At 35.2% G+C, this 17131-nt stretch overlaps 1 protein-coding gene across 1 annotated transcript; it reads left to right on the top strand.

Moving 5' to 3' along the window:
• The first annotated feature begins 29 nt into the window (after window positions 1-29).
• LOC131619315 (putative disease resistance RPP13-like protein 1) lies at window positions 30-12865 on the top strand. The gene is made up of 3 exons (XM_058890424.1): window positions 30-608; window positions 781-1890; window positions 11369-12865. The coding sequence occupies exons 1-3, from the start codon at window positions 30-32 to the stop codon at window positions 12863-12865; spliced, it is 3186 nt and encodes a 1061-aa protein (XP_058746407.1).
• The last annotated feature ends 4266 nt before the right edge of the window (window positions 12866-17131 follow it).

The following is a 17131-nucleotide window of genomic DNA, read 5'->3' as shown; positions in this document are numbered from 1 at the left end:
TTCAGAGTACGAATCTGGACTTTTCGCTCATGGAAAAGCTCAGGACAACACTGATGAGGCTGGATATGCTACGAGACGCTGTCTACGACGCTGAAAATTTGTTTGACCAAATCGATTTGTTTCAGTATCAAATCCAAATTGCTGCTAAGCAGGTGCTGAAAAACTTTTCTTCCCTTTTCAAACGGTTCTATAGATTGATTAATTCGAAATTGCATAAATTAATTGAGAAATTACAAGTATTGAGTTTCAGAGAACAAATTTATGAAAATCCTACAGGTTCTATTTTGGAGGATGAATCTTGTATTTATGGACGAGAAACTGATATTGAGAAACTTATACATCTTTTGTTGTCTAGTAGTGATGGTGATAGTAAAATAAAAATGATTTCCATTGTTGGTATGGGAGGGATTGGTAAAACAACCCTTGCTAAACACCTTTACAATGATCCTCGAGTCAAGGGCCAGTTTGAGTTAAAACGGTGGGTAGATATCCCCACAGACAGTGTTCATTTGAGTGTTTTTGAAAGCATTCTTGAATCTATTTCACAAACAACAAATAATGATACAACTGATAGTGACACCAATACCATTTACCCAAATTTTTTGCTGGTATTGGATGGGGTGTGGGATGCAAGATCTGTCGATTGAAGATTACTCATGGATATCTTTAACGCTGGGGAAACAGGAAGTAGGGTAATCATCACTACACGAGATGAACGAGTTGCACTATCCATGCAAACCTTTCTTTCTATCCACTATTTGAGACCTTTGGAAATTGAAGATTGCTGGTCTTTATGCACTTGGAGAAGATAACTACCATCAACGATCGTATCTAGAAAAAATTGGCAGGGAAATTGCAAAAAAGTGTGATGGATTACCATTAGCTGCAGTAGTTCATGGGACTCTTCTTCGCATCTCATCGTACCCCAATGACTGGAATCAAGTGCTAGAAAGTAAGATTCGGGATACAACTTATGAGGTGCAAGCTTCTCTCAAATGGAGCTACAATTTTCTTTCTGATCCTTTAAAACAATGTTTTCAATATTGTTCAATTTTTCCCATGAAATCCATCTTAGACAAAAAGATGGTAGTTCAATTATGGATTGCAGCAGGCTTACTTGAATCATCGTTGTCCACAGATCAGGAAAAAGTTGGAGAAGAATACTTTGATGAACTAGTGTCAAGATCGTTGATACTTCGGCGTTCTATTGGGGACAATGAAGGAAACTTTGAAATGCACAACTTTATCCATGATCTAGCCACAGAGGTTTCATCTCCATATTGTATCAATATGGACGAACATAACCTAGATGATAGGGTGCATACCTTATCTTACAATAGAGAGGCATATGATTCATACGAAAAATTTCATGAATTATGCGGATTAAAAGGTCTGCGTACCTTTCTAGCATTACCATTACAAGAGCAATTGCCTCTTTGTTTGCTATCAAACAAGGTAGTACATGACTTGTTGCCGACAATGAAACAATTACGCGTGTTATCTCTATCAAACTACAAGAGTATCACTAAGGTTCCCAACTCTATTGGAAATTTGTTAGACCTGAGTTACTTAAATCTTTCTCACACTATGATTGAAAGGTTGTCTTCTGAAACATGCAAGCCTTACAATCTGCAGTTCTTGTTGTTGGAAGGCTGTAAAAGGTTCACTGAATTGCCGAAGGACATAGGAAAATTGGTTAATCTATACTACCTTGATGTTAGTAACACCCCATTGAAGGAGATGCCAGAGGACATGGGAAAATTGGTTAATCTACGCCACCTTGACGTTAGTGACACTGCATTGAGGGAGATGCCGATTCAAATAGCCAAACTACAAAATCTCCAAACTCTGTCTGACTTTGTTGTTAGCAAACATATTGATGGGTTGAAGGTTGCAGAGCTGAGAAAATTTCCCAATCTACATGGAAAACTTTCCATATCACAGCTGAAGGATAGAAAAACACTTAGAAAGGGGGGGGGGGTTTGAATAAGTGTAGCTTTAAAAAACTTGACAGATAAAAATAAATTGCACAGTTATTTTTATCCTGGTTCGTTGTTAACTAAACTACTCCAGTCCACCCCCGCAGAGATGATTTACCTCAACTGAGGATTTAATCCACTAATCGCACGGATTACAATGGTTCTCCACTTAGTCAGCAACTAAGTCTTCCAGAGTCTTCTGATCACACACTGATCACTCCAGGAACAACTGCTTAGATACCCTCTAAGACTTTTCTAGAGTATACTGATCCACACGATCACTCTAGTTACAACCTGCTTAGATAACCTCTAAGACTTCCTAGAGTATTCTGATCCACACGATCACTCTAGTTCCTTACAACTTAATGTAATCAATTCTAAGAGTATTACAAATGCTTCTTAAAAGCGATAATCACAAACTGTGATATTTCTCTTAACGTTTAAGCTTAATCTCACTAATATATTACAAAAGCAATGTAGTGAGCTTTGATGAAGATGAAGATTCTGAGCTTTGAATTTGAACAGCGTTTCAGCAAGTTTAATATGAGTTGTTTTTGGTGCAGAATCGTTAACCTTGCTTCTCATCAGAACTTCATATTTATAGGCGTTGGAGAAGATGACCGTTGAGTGCATTTAATGCTTTGCGTGTTCCGTACAGCATCGCATTTAATGTTATACGCTTTTGTCAACTACCTCGAGCCTTGTTCACGCTGTGTCTACTGACGTAGCCTTTAGTAGCTTTTAACGTTCCTTTTGTCAGTCAGCGTAGCTTGCCACTTGTACTTTCTTCTGATCTGATGTTTGTGAATACAACGTTTGAATATCATCAGAGTCAAATAGCTTGGTGCATAGCATCTTCTGATCTTCTGACCTTGAAGTGCTTCTGAGCGTGATACCATCAGAACTTCAGTGCTTCTGTTCTCTTGTTCTTCTGATGCTTCCATAGACCCATGTTCTGATTCTGCTTCGACCATCTTCTGATGTCTTGCCAGACCATGTTCTGATGTTGCATGCTGAACCCTTTGAGACAAAGCTTCTGAGCGCTGAATTATGCATACTCTTTATATATTTCCTGAAAAGGAAGTTGCATTGGATTAGAGTACCATATTATCTTAAGCAAAATTCATATTATTGTTATCATCAAAACTAAGATAATTGATCAGAACAAATCTTGTTCTAACAATCTCCCCCTTTTTGATGATGACAAAAACATATATAAATGATATGAATTTGCGATCAGAAAGAACAGACGGCAAAAGACAAATTACACAGCTATATCATAAGCATATGAATATGTCTCCCCCTGAGATTAACAATCTCCCCCTGAGATAAATAATCTCCCCCCTGAAATAAATACTCGAAGAACTTTAACAAAAGACTTCCCTGATTATTTCGGTAGAGACGATCATATAAGCTTCTGTCTTCAGAGAATTCATAGCTTCTGACTTCTGCTTCCATTGGACAGCTTCAGAACTAGAATTTCCTTAGATCCTTAGAACACTCACAGCTTCTGATTCCTGCTTCCATCTAGGACAGCTTCAGAACTTGAATTTCTTTGATCTTCTGAACATTCACAGCTTCTGACTTCTGCTTCCATCTAGGACAGCTTCAGAACTTGAATTTCTTTGATCTTCTGAACATTCACAGCTTCTGATTTCTGCTTCCATTTAGGACAGCTTCAGATCTTGAGTTTTCTGGATCTTTAGAACATTCACAGAACAAAAACTAAACGACAAAAGTCAGCATGAACGAGTCAGAACATAAAATGTATATTCGAACACATTATATGTATCAGAGCCATATAGGCTGAAATAATGTATCAGAGCAAATAGAATTTTGTCAGAACAAATAGACAAATATGGAAATATGGATCAAATTCTATTATCAGTGCTTCTGATTCATTCTTCTTTCTTGCTTCTGATCTCTGAAGCTTGATAGTACTCAGCTTGCTTCAAGATTCTCTTCACTGCTTTATACCTGCAAAACACTTAAACCATATAGAACTTGCAGTTCTTGTTAGTAAATGTGTGGGAGCTTTACCCAGCAACTGATAGATTAATCAAATCATTTATCATTTATCTTCTCCCCCTTTTTGTCATAACATCAAAAAGAATATTTCAAAGGATTCAGATGAATAAAACGACAAATAAAAACACTGGAATGTAAAAAAAAAACAAAGAAACTTTTCATTGATAATTAAAAGATATTACAAAAGGTTCCTATGTTTAACAAGATGAGAAACATTCCTAGCAAATACATAAAAAGTCATCCCAAGAGGAAATGACTACAAAAATTAAAAACAGCACCCTAGCAGGACACACTCTGTGTCAACCCATCAAGAATCCCGGTGGACTCTTGTCTTCCAGACTAGAACCTCCACTGTAGGAGAGATCCAAGTGACCAAAGAGGAAGAGAGGGACAGTTCACAGACAGAGAGCTAATGTTGCAAACGGGGCTTTCCCTTAACATAGAAGTTAAGAATATCATTCTTAACCTCCTCCCATAACTCAAGAAAGTCTTCTGTCTTTGGGTGAAAGTTGATAACAACATCAAAGAAGAGGTCTGACTTGAGAGGAATTAGGAGAGCCATCCCGAGATATGCAGAGATCTGTCGCCTTTGAGTCATAGATCTTCAACAGGCTTAGGGTGAACGCTAGGTTTGAGCTAGGATTTTTAAAAGAAAGAAAAAACTTGTTTGAGCAAGAGACGAAAACGGAAGAGAGAGAGAAAAACTTTATGAGGAAAGCAAAGAGATAGAGAAAATAGAGAAAATATGAGAGGGAAGGAGACGCGTTTGAAGAGTATTTAAAAGAAAATAAAATGAAACGAATGATAAATAGCATTTAATGTTATGTGACATGAGGAGAGATAATAAAGACAAATGAGGTGACTAGCACAGTTACCTATGGTCGGCGTCCCTTCAACTGCACGCACGCTTATCCATGAATAGTAACGACAAGTTTACCATCCCGAGATAAAACGTTACAGCTGTTTTGCTTTAAAAGAGGTTCTGAATCAACTTAGACAATGAAACGTTAGTAATAACAGAATCATAATTTCTAAAAGATTTCAATCAGAACTTCTGATTAACAAAAAATTCACATTCATTTCAGAAGATACTCATACGTAAGAACTTCTCATCTTCTCATTCTGGGCATAAATCCATACTGATGTTCTTCAGAATGAACTTAAACCTATCTTCAGCCAGGGGTTTTGTAAAGATATCAGCCCATTGATGGTCTGTATCCACAAAGTTTAAAGATATAACACCCTTCTGAACATAGTCCCTTATGAAATGATGTTTAATCTCAATATGTTTAGCCTTTGAATGAAGAATAGGATTCTTAGATAAACATATAGCAGAAGTATTATCACAGAATATAGGAATGTTACTCTCATATATCTGATAATCTTCTAACTGACTCTTCATCCAGAGCATCTGTGTACTACAACCAGCAGCAGCGACATATTCTGCTTCTGTTGTTGATAGAGCAATAGTTGCTTGCTTCTTGCTATACCAAGAGATCAAATGACTTCCAAGAAATTGGCAACTTCCTGAAGTACTTTTTCTTTCAATTCTGTCTCCAGCATAGTCAGCATCGCAGAATCCTACTAAGTTGTATTCTTTAGATTTTCTGTAAACTAAGCCAACATTAGTAGTACCTTTCAGATACCTTAGAATTCTCTTAACAGCAGTTAAATGAGATTCTCTAGGATCTGATTGGAATCTAGCACACAAACAAACACTGAACAGAATGTCAGGTCTAGAAGCAGTCAAATATAGAAGAGATCCAATCATACCTCTGTATAACTTCTGATCTACCTTCTTACTTACTTCATCCTTACCTAGGATGCATGTTGGATGCATAGGAGTTTTGGCTTCTTTGCAGTCTAGAAGATTAAACTTCTTCAGAAGTTCCTTCACATACTTGGTTTGGTGAACATACGTTCCTTCTGATGTTTGATTTATTTGTATTCCAAGGAAATACTTGAGTTCTCCCATCATGCTCATTTCAAACTCAGCCTGCATAGACTCAGCAAACTCCTTTCCAAGTGTAGCATTAGATGTTCCAAAAATAATATCATCTACATATATTTGACAAATTAAAATATCCCTTTTAAAGGTTTTACAAAAGAGAGTAGTGTCCACTTTTCCTCTAGTGAAACCATTATCCAGAAGGAAAGAACTTAAGCGTTCATACCAAGCTCTGGGAGCCTGTTTCAATCCATACAATGATTTCTTTAGTTTAAAAACATGATTAGGAGACAGAGAGTCTTCAAAACCAGGAGGTTGATGGACATAAACTTCTTCATCTATATAACCATTTAAGAAGGCACTCTTAACATCCATCTGATAGAGAGTGATGTTATGTTGAGAGGCAAATGAAATTAATAGACGAATAGATTCTAACCTGGCCACTGGTGCAAAGGTTTCTGTATAGTCAATCCCTTCTTGCTGACTATAACCCTGAGCCACCAGTCTGGCTTTGTTCCTTACCACTTCACCTTTCTCACTGAGCTTGTTTCTGAAGACCCATTTTGTACCGATTATATTGAATCCATCTGGTCTAGGAACAAGATCCCAAACATCATTCCTTGTAAACTGATTTAGTTCTTCTTGCATAGTAATTATCCAGTCTGGATCTTCTAGAGCATGATCAACAGAAGTTGGCTCGATCAAAGACACAAGACCTAATTGACAGTCTGCATTGTTCTTAAGGAATGCTCTTGTTCTGATTGGATCATCCTTCTTTCCAAGAATGACATCTTCTGAATGACCAGAGATGAGTCTGGATGATCTTCTGACAGATGGTTCTTCAGAAATGCTTAGATTCTCCAGAGAAGCTGATACTTGATCTTCAGATTCTTTGCTTCTGAGAAGCTCTGCTTCTGATGCGTTGCTTCTTGGCTCAACAACTTCTGATATATCAATATCACAATCTGCAAAATTATCAAACTGCTTTGGTTTTTCAGAACCAAGCTTATCATCAAACCTGATATTGATTGATTCTTCTACAATCAATGTTTCAGTATTGTATACTCTGTAGCCTTTTGAGCGTTCATAATATCCAAGAAGGAAACATTTTTGTGCTTTGGAATCAAACTTACCAAGATGATCTTTAGTGTTCAGAATAAAGCATACACATCCAAAAGGATGGAAATATGAAATGTTGGGCTTTCTATTCTTCCACAATTCATAAGGAGTCTTATTTAGAATAGGTCTGATAGAGATTCTATTCTGAATATAGCATGCAGTGTTTATTGCTTCTGCCCAGAAATGCTTAGCCATATTGGTTTCACTGATCATGGTTCTGGCCATTTCTTGCAGAGTCCTATTCTTTCGTTCTACAACTCCATTTTGTTGTGGAGTTCTAGGACAAGAGAAATCATGGGCAATACCATTTTCTTTGAAGAATTCTTCAAAGGATCTGTTCTTAAATTCACCACCATGATCACTTCTAACCTTTATGATTTTACACTCTTTTTCAGATTGAATCTGAATGCAGAAATCAAAGAACACTGAATGAGTCTCATCCTTGTGTTTCAAGAATTTTACCCACGTCCAGCGGCTATAATCATCTACGATGACTAATCCATATTTCTTCCCTCTGACAGATGCTGTTTTGACTGGGCCAAACAGATCAATGTGCAAGAGTTCTAATGGCCTTGAGGTAGAAACAACATTCTTGGACTTGAATGCAGGTTTGGAGAACTTGCCCTTCTGACATGCTTCACAAAGAGCATCTGATTTGAATTTCAGATTAGGGAGTCCTCTGACCAGATTCAGTTTGTTAATCTGAGAAATCTTTCTCAAACTAGCATGACCTATTCTTCTGTGCCAGACCCACTGCTCTTCAGAAACAGACATAAGACAAGTCACCTTCTGACTCATAAGATCTTGCAGATCTGTCTTATAAATGTTGTTCTTCCTCTTGCCTGTAAATAGGATTGAGCCATCCTTCTGATTTACAGCCTTGCAAGACTCTTGATTAAAGATTATATCATAACCATTGTCACTCAATTGACTGATAGATAGGAGGTTATGTGTTAATCCTTCTACAAGAAGTACATTAGAAATGGAAGGAGAGTTACCAGACTTTATAGTTCCAGAGCCAATTATTTTGCCCTTCTGATCTCCTCCAAACTTGACTTCTCCTCCAGACTTAAGCACCAGGTCTTGGAACATAGACCTTCTTCCTGTCATGTGTCGTGAGCATCCAGAGTCCAGGTACCATGACATGTTGTGCTTTGTCCTTTTTGCAGTCAAGGATATCTGCAATAGGAATAATCTTATCCTTAGGTACCCACATTTTCTTGGGTCCTTTCTTGTTAGATTTTCTCAAGTTCTGATTGAACTTGGGTTTAACATTGTAAGCAATAGGAGGAACAGCATGATAATTTTTAATGTGAGTTTCATGATATTTCCTAAGTTGTGTCACATGCTTTTTGGTGTGTGTTATGTGAAAACTTTGAGCATGTGAAGTGTGCCTAATATCATGGGAGTGGCCATACTTGAACTGATCATACAATGGCTTGTATGTGAGTTTCATTTCATCAACAGGTTCAAGTTTGTATGGGGTTTCACCCTCAAAACCAATGCCGACTCTTTTGTTTCCAGACACAGCATATATCATAGAAGCTAGCTGACTTCTGCCAATACTTCTAGATAAGAACTTCCTGAAACTTAAATCATATTCTTTCAGAATATGGTTTAGACTAGGAGTGGATTTTTCTGAATCAGAAGGAGATCCAACATTATTGGATAATTTTAAAAGTTTTTCTTTTAATTCAGAATTCTCCATCTCAAGCTTCTTTGTTTCAAATTCAAATAGCTTTTTCAGCTTTTTGTATTTGAGACTAATCTGAGACTTGAGTTCCAGAAGTTCAGTTAGACCGGAAACTAACTCATCTCTAGTAAGTTCAGAAAATACCTCTTCAGAATCTGATTCTGATGTAGATTCTGATCCGTCATCTTCTGTCGCCATCAGCGCACAGTTGGCCTGCTCATCTTCAGAGTCTGAATCAACTTCTGACTCATCCCAGGTTTCCATAAGACCTTTCTTCTTATGAAACTTCTTCTTGGGATTTTCCTTCTGAAGATTTGGACATTCATTCTTGAAGTGTCCAGGCTCATTGCATTCATAGCACATGACCTTCTTCTTGTCAAATCTTCTGTCATCCGAAGATTCTCCACGTTCAAATTTCTTTGAACTTCTGAAGCCTCTGAACTTCCTTTGCTTGGTCTTCCAGAGTTGATTTAGCCTTCTGGAGATCAGGGACAGTTCATCTTCTTCTTCTTCAGATTCTGATTCTTCAGGATCTTCTTCTCTAGCCTGAAAAGCGTTAGTGCATTTCTTGATATTGGATTTTAATGCAATAGACTTACCTTTCTTTTGAGGCTCATTTGCGTCCAGCTCTATTTCATGGCTTCTCAAGGCACTGATAAGCTCTTCCAGAGAAACTTCATTCAGATTCTTTGCAATCTTGAATGCAGTCACCATAGGACCCCATCTTCTGGGTAAGCTTCTGATGATCTTCTTTACGTGATCAGCCTTGGTGTATCCCTTGTCAAGAACTCTCAATCCAGCAGTAAGAGTTTGAAATCTTGAAAACATCTTTTCAATGTCTTCATCATCCTCCATCTTGAAGGCTTCATACTTCTGGATTAAAGCTAGAGCTTTAGTCTCCTTGACTTGAGCATTTCCTTCATGAGTCATTTTCAAGGACTCATATATGTCATAGGCCGTTTCCCTGTTAGATATCTTCTCATACTCAGCATGAGAGATAGCATTCAGCAAAACAGTTCTGCATTTATGATGATTCCTGAAAAGCTTTTTCTGATCATCATTCATTTCTTGCCTTGTCAGCTTTACGCCTCTGGCATTTACTGGATGTTTGTAACCATCCATCAGAAGATCCCATAGATCACCATCTAGACCAAGAAAGTAACTTTCCAGTTTATCTTTCCAGTATTCAAAGTTTTCACCATCAAATACCGGCGGTCTAGTATAACCATTGTTACCGTTGTATTGCTCAGCAGAGCCAGATGTAGATGCAGGTGTAGACTTTTCACTTTCATCAACCATCTTTTACTGAAGCGTTTTTCTCTTCCTGAATCTTTTCTAAACACGGTTAAGTGCTTGCACCTTAGAACCGGCGCTCTGATGCCAATTGAAGGATAGAAAAACACTTAGAAAGGGGGGGTTTGAATAAGTGTAGCTTTAAAAAACTTGACAGATAAAAATAAATTGCACAGTTATTTTTATCCTGGTTCGTTGTTAACTAAACTACTCCAGTCCACCCCCGCAGAGATGATTTACCTCAACTGAGGATTTAATCCACTAATCGCACGGATTACAATGGTTCTCCACTTAGTCAGCAACTAAGTCTTCCAGAGTCTTCTGATCACACACTGATCACTCCAGGAACAACTGCTTAGATACCCTCTAAGACTTTTCTAGAGTATACTGATCCACACGATCACTCTAGTTACAACCTGCTTAGATAACCTCTAAGACTTCCTAGAGTATTCTGATCCACACGATCACTCTAGTTCCTTACAACTTAATGTAATCAATTCTAAGAGTATTACAAATACTTCTTAAAAGCGATAATCACAAACTGTGATATTTCTCTTAACGTTTAAGCTTAATCTCACTAATATATTACAAAAGCAATGTAGTGAGCTTTGATGAAGATGAAGATTCTGAGCTTTGAATTTGAACAGCGTTTCAGCAAGTTTAATATGAGTTGTTTTTGGTGCAGAATCGTTAACCTTGCTTCTCATCAGAACTTCATATTTATAGGCGTTGGAGAAGATGACCGTTGAGTGCATTTAATGCTTTGCGTGTTCCGTACAGCATCGCATTTAATGTTATACGCTTTTGTCAACTACCTCGAGCCTTGTTCACGCTGTGTCTACTGACGTAGCCTTTAGTAGCTTTTAACGTTCCTTTTGTCAGTCAGCGTAGCTTGCCACTTGTACTTTCTTCTGATCTGATGTTTGTGAATACAACGTTTGAATATCATCAGAGTCAAACAGCTTGGTGCATAGCATCTTCTGATCTTCTGACCTTGAAGTGCTTCTGAGCGTGATACCATCAGAACTTCAGTGCTTCTGTTCTCTTGTTCTTCTGATGCTTCCATAGACCCATGTTCTGATTCTGCTTCGACCATCTTCTGATGTCTTGCCAGACCATGTTCTGATGTTGCATGTTGAACCCTTTGAGACAAAGCTTCTGAGCGCTGAATTATGCATACTCTTTATATATTTCCTGAAAAGGAAACCGCATTGGATTAGAGTACCATATTATCTTAAGCAAAATTCATATTATTGTTATCATCAAAACTAAGATAATTGATCAGAACAAATCTTGTTCTAACAACAGCTACAAAATGTTAATGACTCCATTGAAGCTTTTAAAGCCAATATGAAGATGAAAGTACGAATAGACAGATTAGCTTTAGAATGGGATTGTGGTACTACTTTTTTGGATCCACAAAATCAAAGTATTGTACTAGAGAAATTGCAGCCCTCAACAAATTTGAAACGTCTCACCATCAAAGGCTATGGTGGAGTCAGCATACCAAATTTGTTGGGTGATTCTTTATATGATAGTATGGTGTATTTAAGGATCTCGAATTGTGATAACTGTATTTGGCTTCCACCCCTTGGACAATTGGGTAATTTGAAAGAACTCAATATTGATTCAATGCATTCAATAAAAAGTGTCGGTATAGAGTTCTATGGAAGTGATAGTTCTGCTTCATTTCAACCATTTCCCTCCTTGGAGACTCTCCGCTTTGAGGATATGCCTGAATGGGAGGAGTGGAACGTGATTGGAGGTCCGACAACGAATTTTCCTAATCTCAAACGTTTGTTACTTAGTAAGTGTCCTAAACTGCAAGGAGACATACCTCACAAATTTACTTCCTTAATTGAACTTGAGTTAAGAAGGTGTCCTTTACTAGTGAACTTAAGACATTCATATGATAATAACAATATCAGAGTTATAATTCCAATGTCAGATGTAGTCAACAGATTGATGACCCCTCTCAATTCTCTTCAACAGTTGACCATAGAGGACTTTCCATCTCTAACGTCTTTCCCAACAAACGACCTACCAAAAACCTTGAAATTTCTCATAATTAGTAATTGTGAGAATCTAGAGTTTCTACCTCATGAATACTTGCACAATTACACATCGCTTGAGGAATTGAAAATATCTTATAGTTGTAATTCAATGATATCATTTACCTTGGGTGCTCTCCCTGTCCTCAAGAGTCTGTTTATTGAGGGTTGTATAAATCTTAAATCGATATTAGTTGCAAAAGATGTGTCGCAAAAGAGTCTCTCATTTCTTAGAAGCATCACAATATGGGACTGTAATGAACTGGAGTCTTTTTCCCCAGGTGGATTGGCCACTCCAAATCTCATTTATTTTGCAATGTGGAAGTGTGAGAAGCTTCCTTCACTACCAAAAGCAATGCACACTCTAACTGAACTTCGAGAAATGGAAATTGATAATCTACCAAATCTTCAATTATTTGTCACGAATGATTTGCCTAGCAGTTTACAAGAACTGACCGTTGGTTCTTTTGGAGGGATTATGAAGAATACTAGGCCAACTTGGAAATATCTCACCCGTCTTTTAGTGTTGCGGATTAACAGCGATGATTCGGTGAACATGCTGATGGGGCCTTTTCTAACTGCATCGCTTTTGACACTATGCATCTATGATCTTAATGATGCTATCATTGATGGGAAGTGGTTTCAACATCTAAACTCTCTCCAAAAACTTGAGATTGTTAATGCTCGCAAACTCAAATCGGTTCCAAAAGAGGGATTGCCTTCCTCTCTATGGGCCTGTTTGTTTCAGCTTTAAAAAAATGGATTTTTTCTTTGTATTTTTGAAAATAGATTTTCCGAAACCGTTTTTCAAAATATTACAAGTTTTTTTATTTTCGTTTTTTCTAAAATGAAACACTAATTTTGACATTCTAGAACATAAACATAGATTATTGAAGACCAAAACTTAGTCAAAATCGCAATTTTTTAAAAAAGTTGTATTTCAAAAATGATTTTTATGAAAATCTATTTGAAATAGCTTCATAATTAAGTGATTTTTTGAAATTTTGATATCCAATTTTTTTTCCCATAAATAGATGAAATACCTAAAATCACATTTTAAGAATAACTATTCAAATAAAATTTTCATTTGAAGCTTCTATAAAAAGTTTCTTTGTAAAAAAATTTTTCACAAAATTTTAAGGGCCAGTTTGTTTCAGCTTTAAAAAAATTGATTTTTTCTTTGTATTTTTGAAAATAGATTTTCAAAAATTGTTTTTCAAAATATTACAAGTTTTTTTATATTCGTTTTTTCTAAAATGAAACACTTAATTTGACATCCTATAACATAAACATACATAATTGAAGACCAAAACTTAGTCAAAATCATAAGTTTTTCAAAAAGTTGTATTTCAAAAATGATTTTTATGAAAATCTATTTGAAATAGCTTCAAAATTAAGTGATTTTTTGAAAATTTGATATTCAAATTTTTTCTCCATAAATAAATGAAATACCTAAAATCACATTTTAAGAATAACTATTCAAACAAAATTTTAATTTAAAGCTTTTATAAAAAGTTTCTTTGTAAAAATTTTTTTCACAAAATTTGTTAACACTATAAAAATTATTTTTAAAAAAAGCCAAAACAAACGGGCCCTATATGTACTAAGTATCACTTGTTGTCCATTACTCGAAGCAAGTTTGCAGAGGAAGCGAGGGAAAGAATGGCGTAAGATTGCTCACATTCCCTTCATAATCATCAATGACAAAATGATCACATGAGTTTCCTGTTTGGGTGAGTCACTGACATACTTCTTTTTTGTTTCTTTCATCAATAAATAGAATATTAGAAGTTTAGAACACAAACACTAACTCATTTTTTTAATTATAGAATTATGTTCTGTGCCTAATCTTGCTGCTGCAACAAACCAAATTTGATCTCTCAACCTGCACCGAACTCCAGTAAATGTTTTACTAATCATGAACAGACAAAAAGGAGAAACAACAACTGACTGGAAATATGTTAGATACTCTTTTTGTCTATATGACTTCATATATATTTTAATGAATTGGTTTTAATGCATTGACTATATCACACTTTGGTAACATTTATGCATTTACACATTGTTTTGTTTATATAAATGTATGATTTTTCATGCATTGATTAAAAGGAAATTGACTTTCAAATCAGCATACAATTTAAACACTACTAAATAACAGTATAGATTTAAGATCAGTATTTTGTTTTTTTCCTATCTCACTTTAAATTTAATTAGCTTTTGTTCATGAGTTGTTTCTAGTATAGATTTATGTGTTGTTATAATTTATTCTATTCTCTCCAAGTATTTTGCAGGATTTAGAAAAATGAGTTACAAATCTTTTGTTTTATGAAAAGAGTGATTTTGAGATCATTTATGCTGGGGTGGAGCTTGTTAAAGATGCTGCTCAAATCGCTACGATTAATAACGCGGTCTATCAAAATTAACTTAGTGAGCTTTCTCTTGTTCCTCTTTGGCACATAACTGGTTAATATCTTATAATTGTAAAGTAGATAAAGCATTAGTTCCATCAATAGCTTTTAATTGGACCAAAATCAAAGATTTGCTTATGATAAACTATTTCAATTCAAAGTGAACCACACACCTTTCAAAATTCATTATCTTCCTTGATTTTTCCTCTTTGTTGCCCTCCTCATCGCATCGCCAAAAGGAAGTGTGAAAACTGGTTTTTAGTCCAAACAGGACTCCTTATGATCATTTTACTGATAAGTGGCATAACTTCTTAATTATTTTTGTCACAAACAGAACACACTATAATCTGCAGTTTTAGAAAAAGAACATTCTTATCTTTTGCTTCTCTGCTAGTTAAATATTCAGGTGTTGTTCAAATCTCTTTCAAAATTCAAGACAAACATGACTTTCCACTTGTTCAATTTCTGAAACATAAGTCTAAATGTCTAATAAAATAATGTAAATCTAATAAAATAATGTCTAAATGTCTAAATGTCTAATTAAGTGATTGGATATTAATAGATCAACATGAGATTGTATATTATAAATAGATAAATAGATGTTACAATGGCAGATTCAGAAAAGGAGTTTTAAATATGTCTTCTGTTATCCGGAAATATGTGTGATTTTGGCATGTCTTATCGCATTGAATTTTGATGAGTGCATCTTTTCTTGAAACTCTTACTTCGATTTCAAAAAGTGTCTGGTTGTTAAAGAAGTTGTTGTTGTTGTCAACATCATCATCATAGATAACCGATCTCTTCACTTGTATGGCAAATCCAACTTTTTTGTTGTCTTAAGCTTGTGCCTCTAGTGTAAAACTACTTAGATGTCACTAGTGTTGCATTGAAGTCTTGATGTTTTTTGTTGGTCTTGTTGGAACAACATAATGATTATTAGGATGAGTTTTCAACTGGTAAAAAAATTTGTGTTGTTTGGTAGTTGTTGTCAAAGTTAAAGCCTAAGTTGTCAAATGGAGATGCAAGAGAATCTATAGAATGTTGGTGAAATAAAATGAGTTACTCAAATCCCTGTTCAAAAGCAATCATAATATAATACAGAATTAGAAGAGGCAAGTGGATGAACATTAGATGCCTTGAATCATGTTCATATCAGCTAGAATTATGACATTACAAAACAATGCCATCTTACATAAGATTTTGGACTAACTGTACACCATTTGCATTGTTCAAAGATGGCTCTAACGGCTGCACTTGCTTTCCTAGAGAAGAATACACATCAAGAATTAGATTTAAGAACTATTGCATTGCTGATATAATCAGTGGCGGAGCCAGAAATTTTAGACAGCCTAGGCAAAAACTTTACACCATTTATTATTCATCTGTTTTAATTTTCACACCTTATTTTTACTAATTTTGCCCCTAATTTTACCCCTGATTTTATTTAAAAATCGACTATTAAATTGGGGGAGTACAAAGAAAATAGGGGTTGAGCCCGGGCGCCTGCCCGGGCTGGCTGGACCTCGGCTCCTCCCCTGGATATAATGTTAGTCCTACTTCGGGATTTTAGAGTTTAATTCATTATTTATATAGCTTATTCAAACAATCAAAGTTCCTTTTTAAGATTCTACCTATATATTTGTTCTTTTTTAAGTGTTATTTCAAAATTCAAAGTAATATTTTTTTGTAATTTTGTCAAAATTACCCCTTGTCATTTATTACAAAAAGAGAAAAAGTTAAATTAATTATTAAAAAGTTAATGGAATTAATTATAGATAAAAGGGTAATCATTATTTAAAAAGTGAAAATAATTAATTGTTTTGGTATATGAGAAAAGCCAAAAGGTGACACTTATAAAATAACAGATGTAGTAGCCTATTGGATTTTGTGTTTTTCAAAAAATGATATCCTAATTCAATTCAAGACTCTTGTATAAGTAATTAGTACTTATCAAATCCTATGTCATCAATTACAATCACATTATCTCATATGTTGAAGCTCAAATTATTACTTATCAAATCCTATGTCATCAATTACAATCACATTATCTCATATGTTGAAGCTCAAATTATTTTGAAAGCTCAAGTCAATGGTTGAAAAAGTTATGGATTTCCGTTTGGTTGGGAGTGATGGAGGGGAGGGGAGGGGAGGGAATATTTATAAAAATATATGTTTGGTTCATTTTTTATAAGGGGGAGGGAGGGGAGAGGAGGGGAGCAAAATCCCTCCTAGAATCACTTTTTGCTCCCCTTCAAATTGGAAGAATTTGTAGGGGAGGAAAGATTTAGTAATCATAATTATATTATTTTTCCTATTTTAACCTCAATTATTTTTTAATTTCAAGATTGTCCTTATTGAATTATTAAAGACTAGATTTTTTCTCCGTATTATTTCACGTTTATTTTTTTTTCTATTGTGCGATGTTCCTCTAAGGTGAGTGTTTTTCTTTTTATTTTGTTGAAGTTCCCTTTTTGATATTATATTATTATTTTTATAATAATAACATACTTATACTTATATATGTTGTTATATATATGATAGTAATAAGATTTTTTTTATTATACTATTAATAATAATAATAACTATATATATATATATATATATATATATAT

Source organism: Vicia villosa, linkage group LG7 (genome assembly GCF_029867415.1).
Source record: "Vicia villosa cultivar HV-30 ecotype Madison, WI linkage group LG7, Vvil1.0, whole genome shotgun sequence".
In the NCBI taxonomy this organism is placed as follows: Eukaryota; Viridiplantae; Streptophyta; class Magnoliopsida; order Fabales; family Fabaceae; genus Vicia; species Vicia villosa.
Note: the sequence above shows the minus strand (reverse complement) of the source record. Positions and strands in the feature narration are given on the sequence as shown.

Bases quoted from the DNA above. Each gene is read 5' to 3' on its own strand.
- LOC131619315 (XM_058890424.1), top strand. From the start codon at position 30: ATGGAAAAGCTCAGGACAACACTGATGAGGCTGGATATGCTACGAGAC. The intron at 609-780 runs GTATTGGATGGG...TGGAAATTGAAG, and splicing joins TTTACCCAAATTTTTTGCTG to ATTGCTGGTCTTTATGCACT. The intron at 1,891-11,368 runs GTTGCAGAGCTG...TTCTAACAACAG, and splicing joins AACATATTGATGGGTTGAAG to CTACAAAATGTTAATGACTC.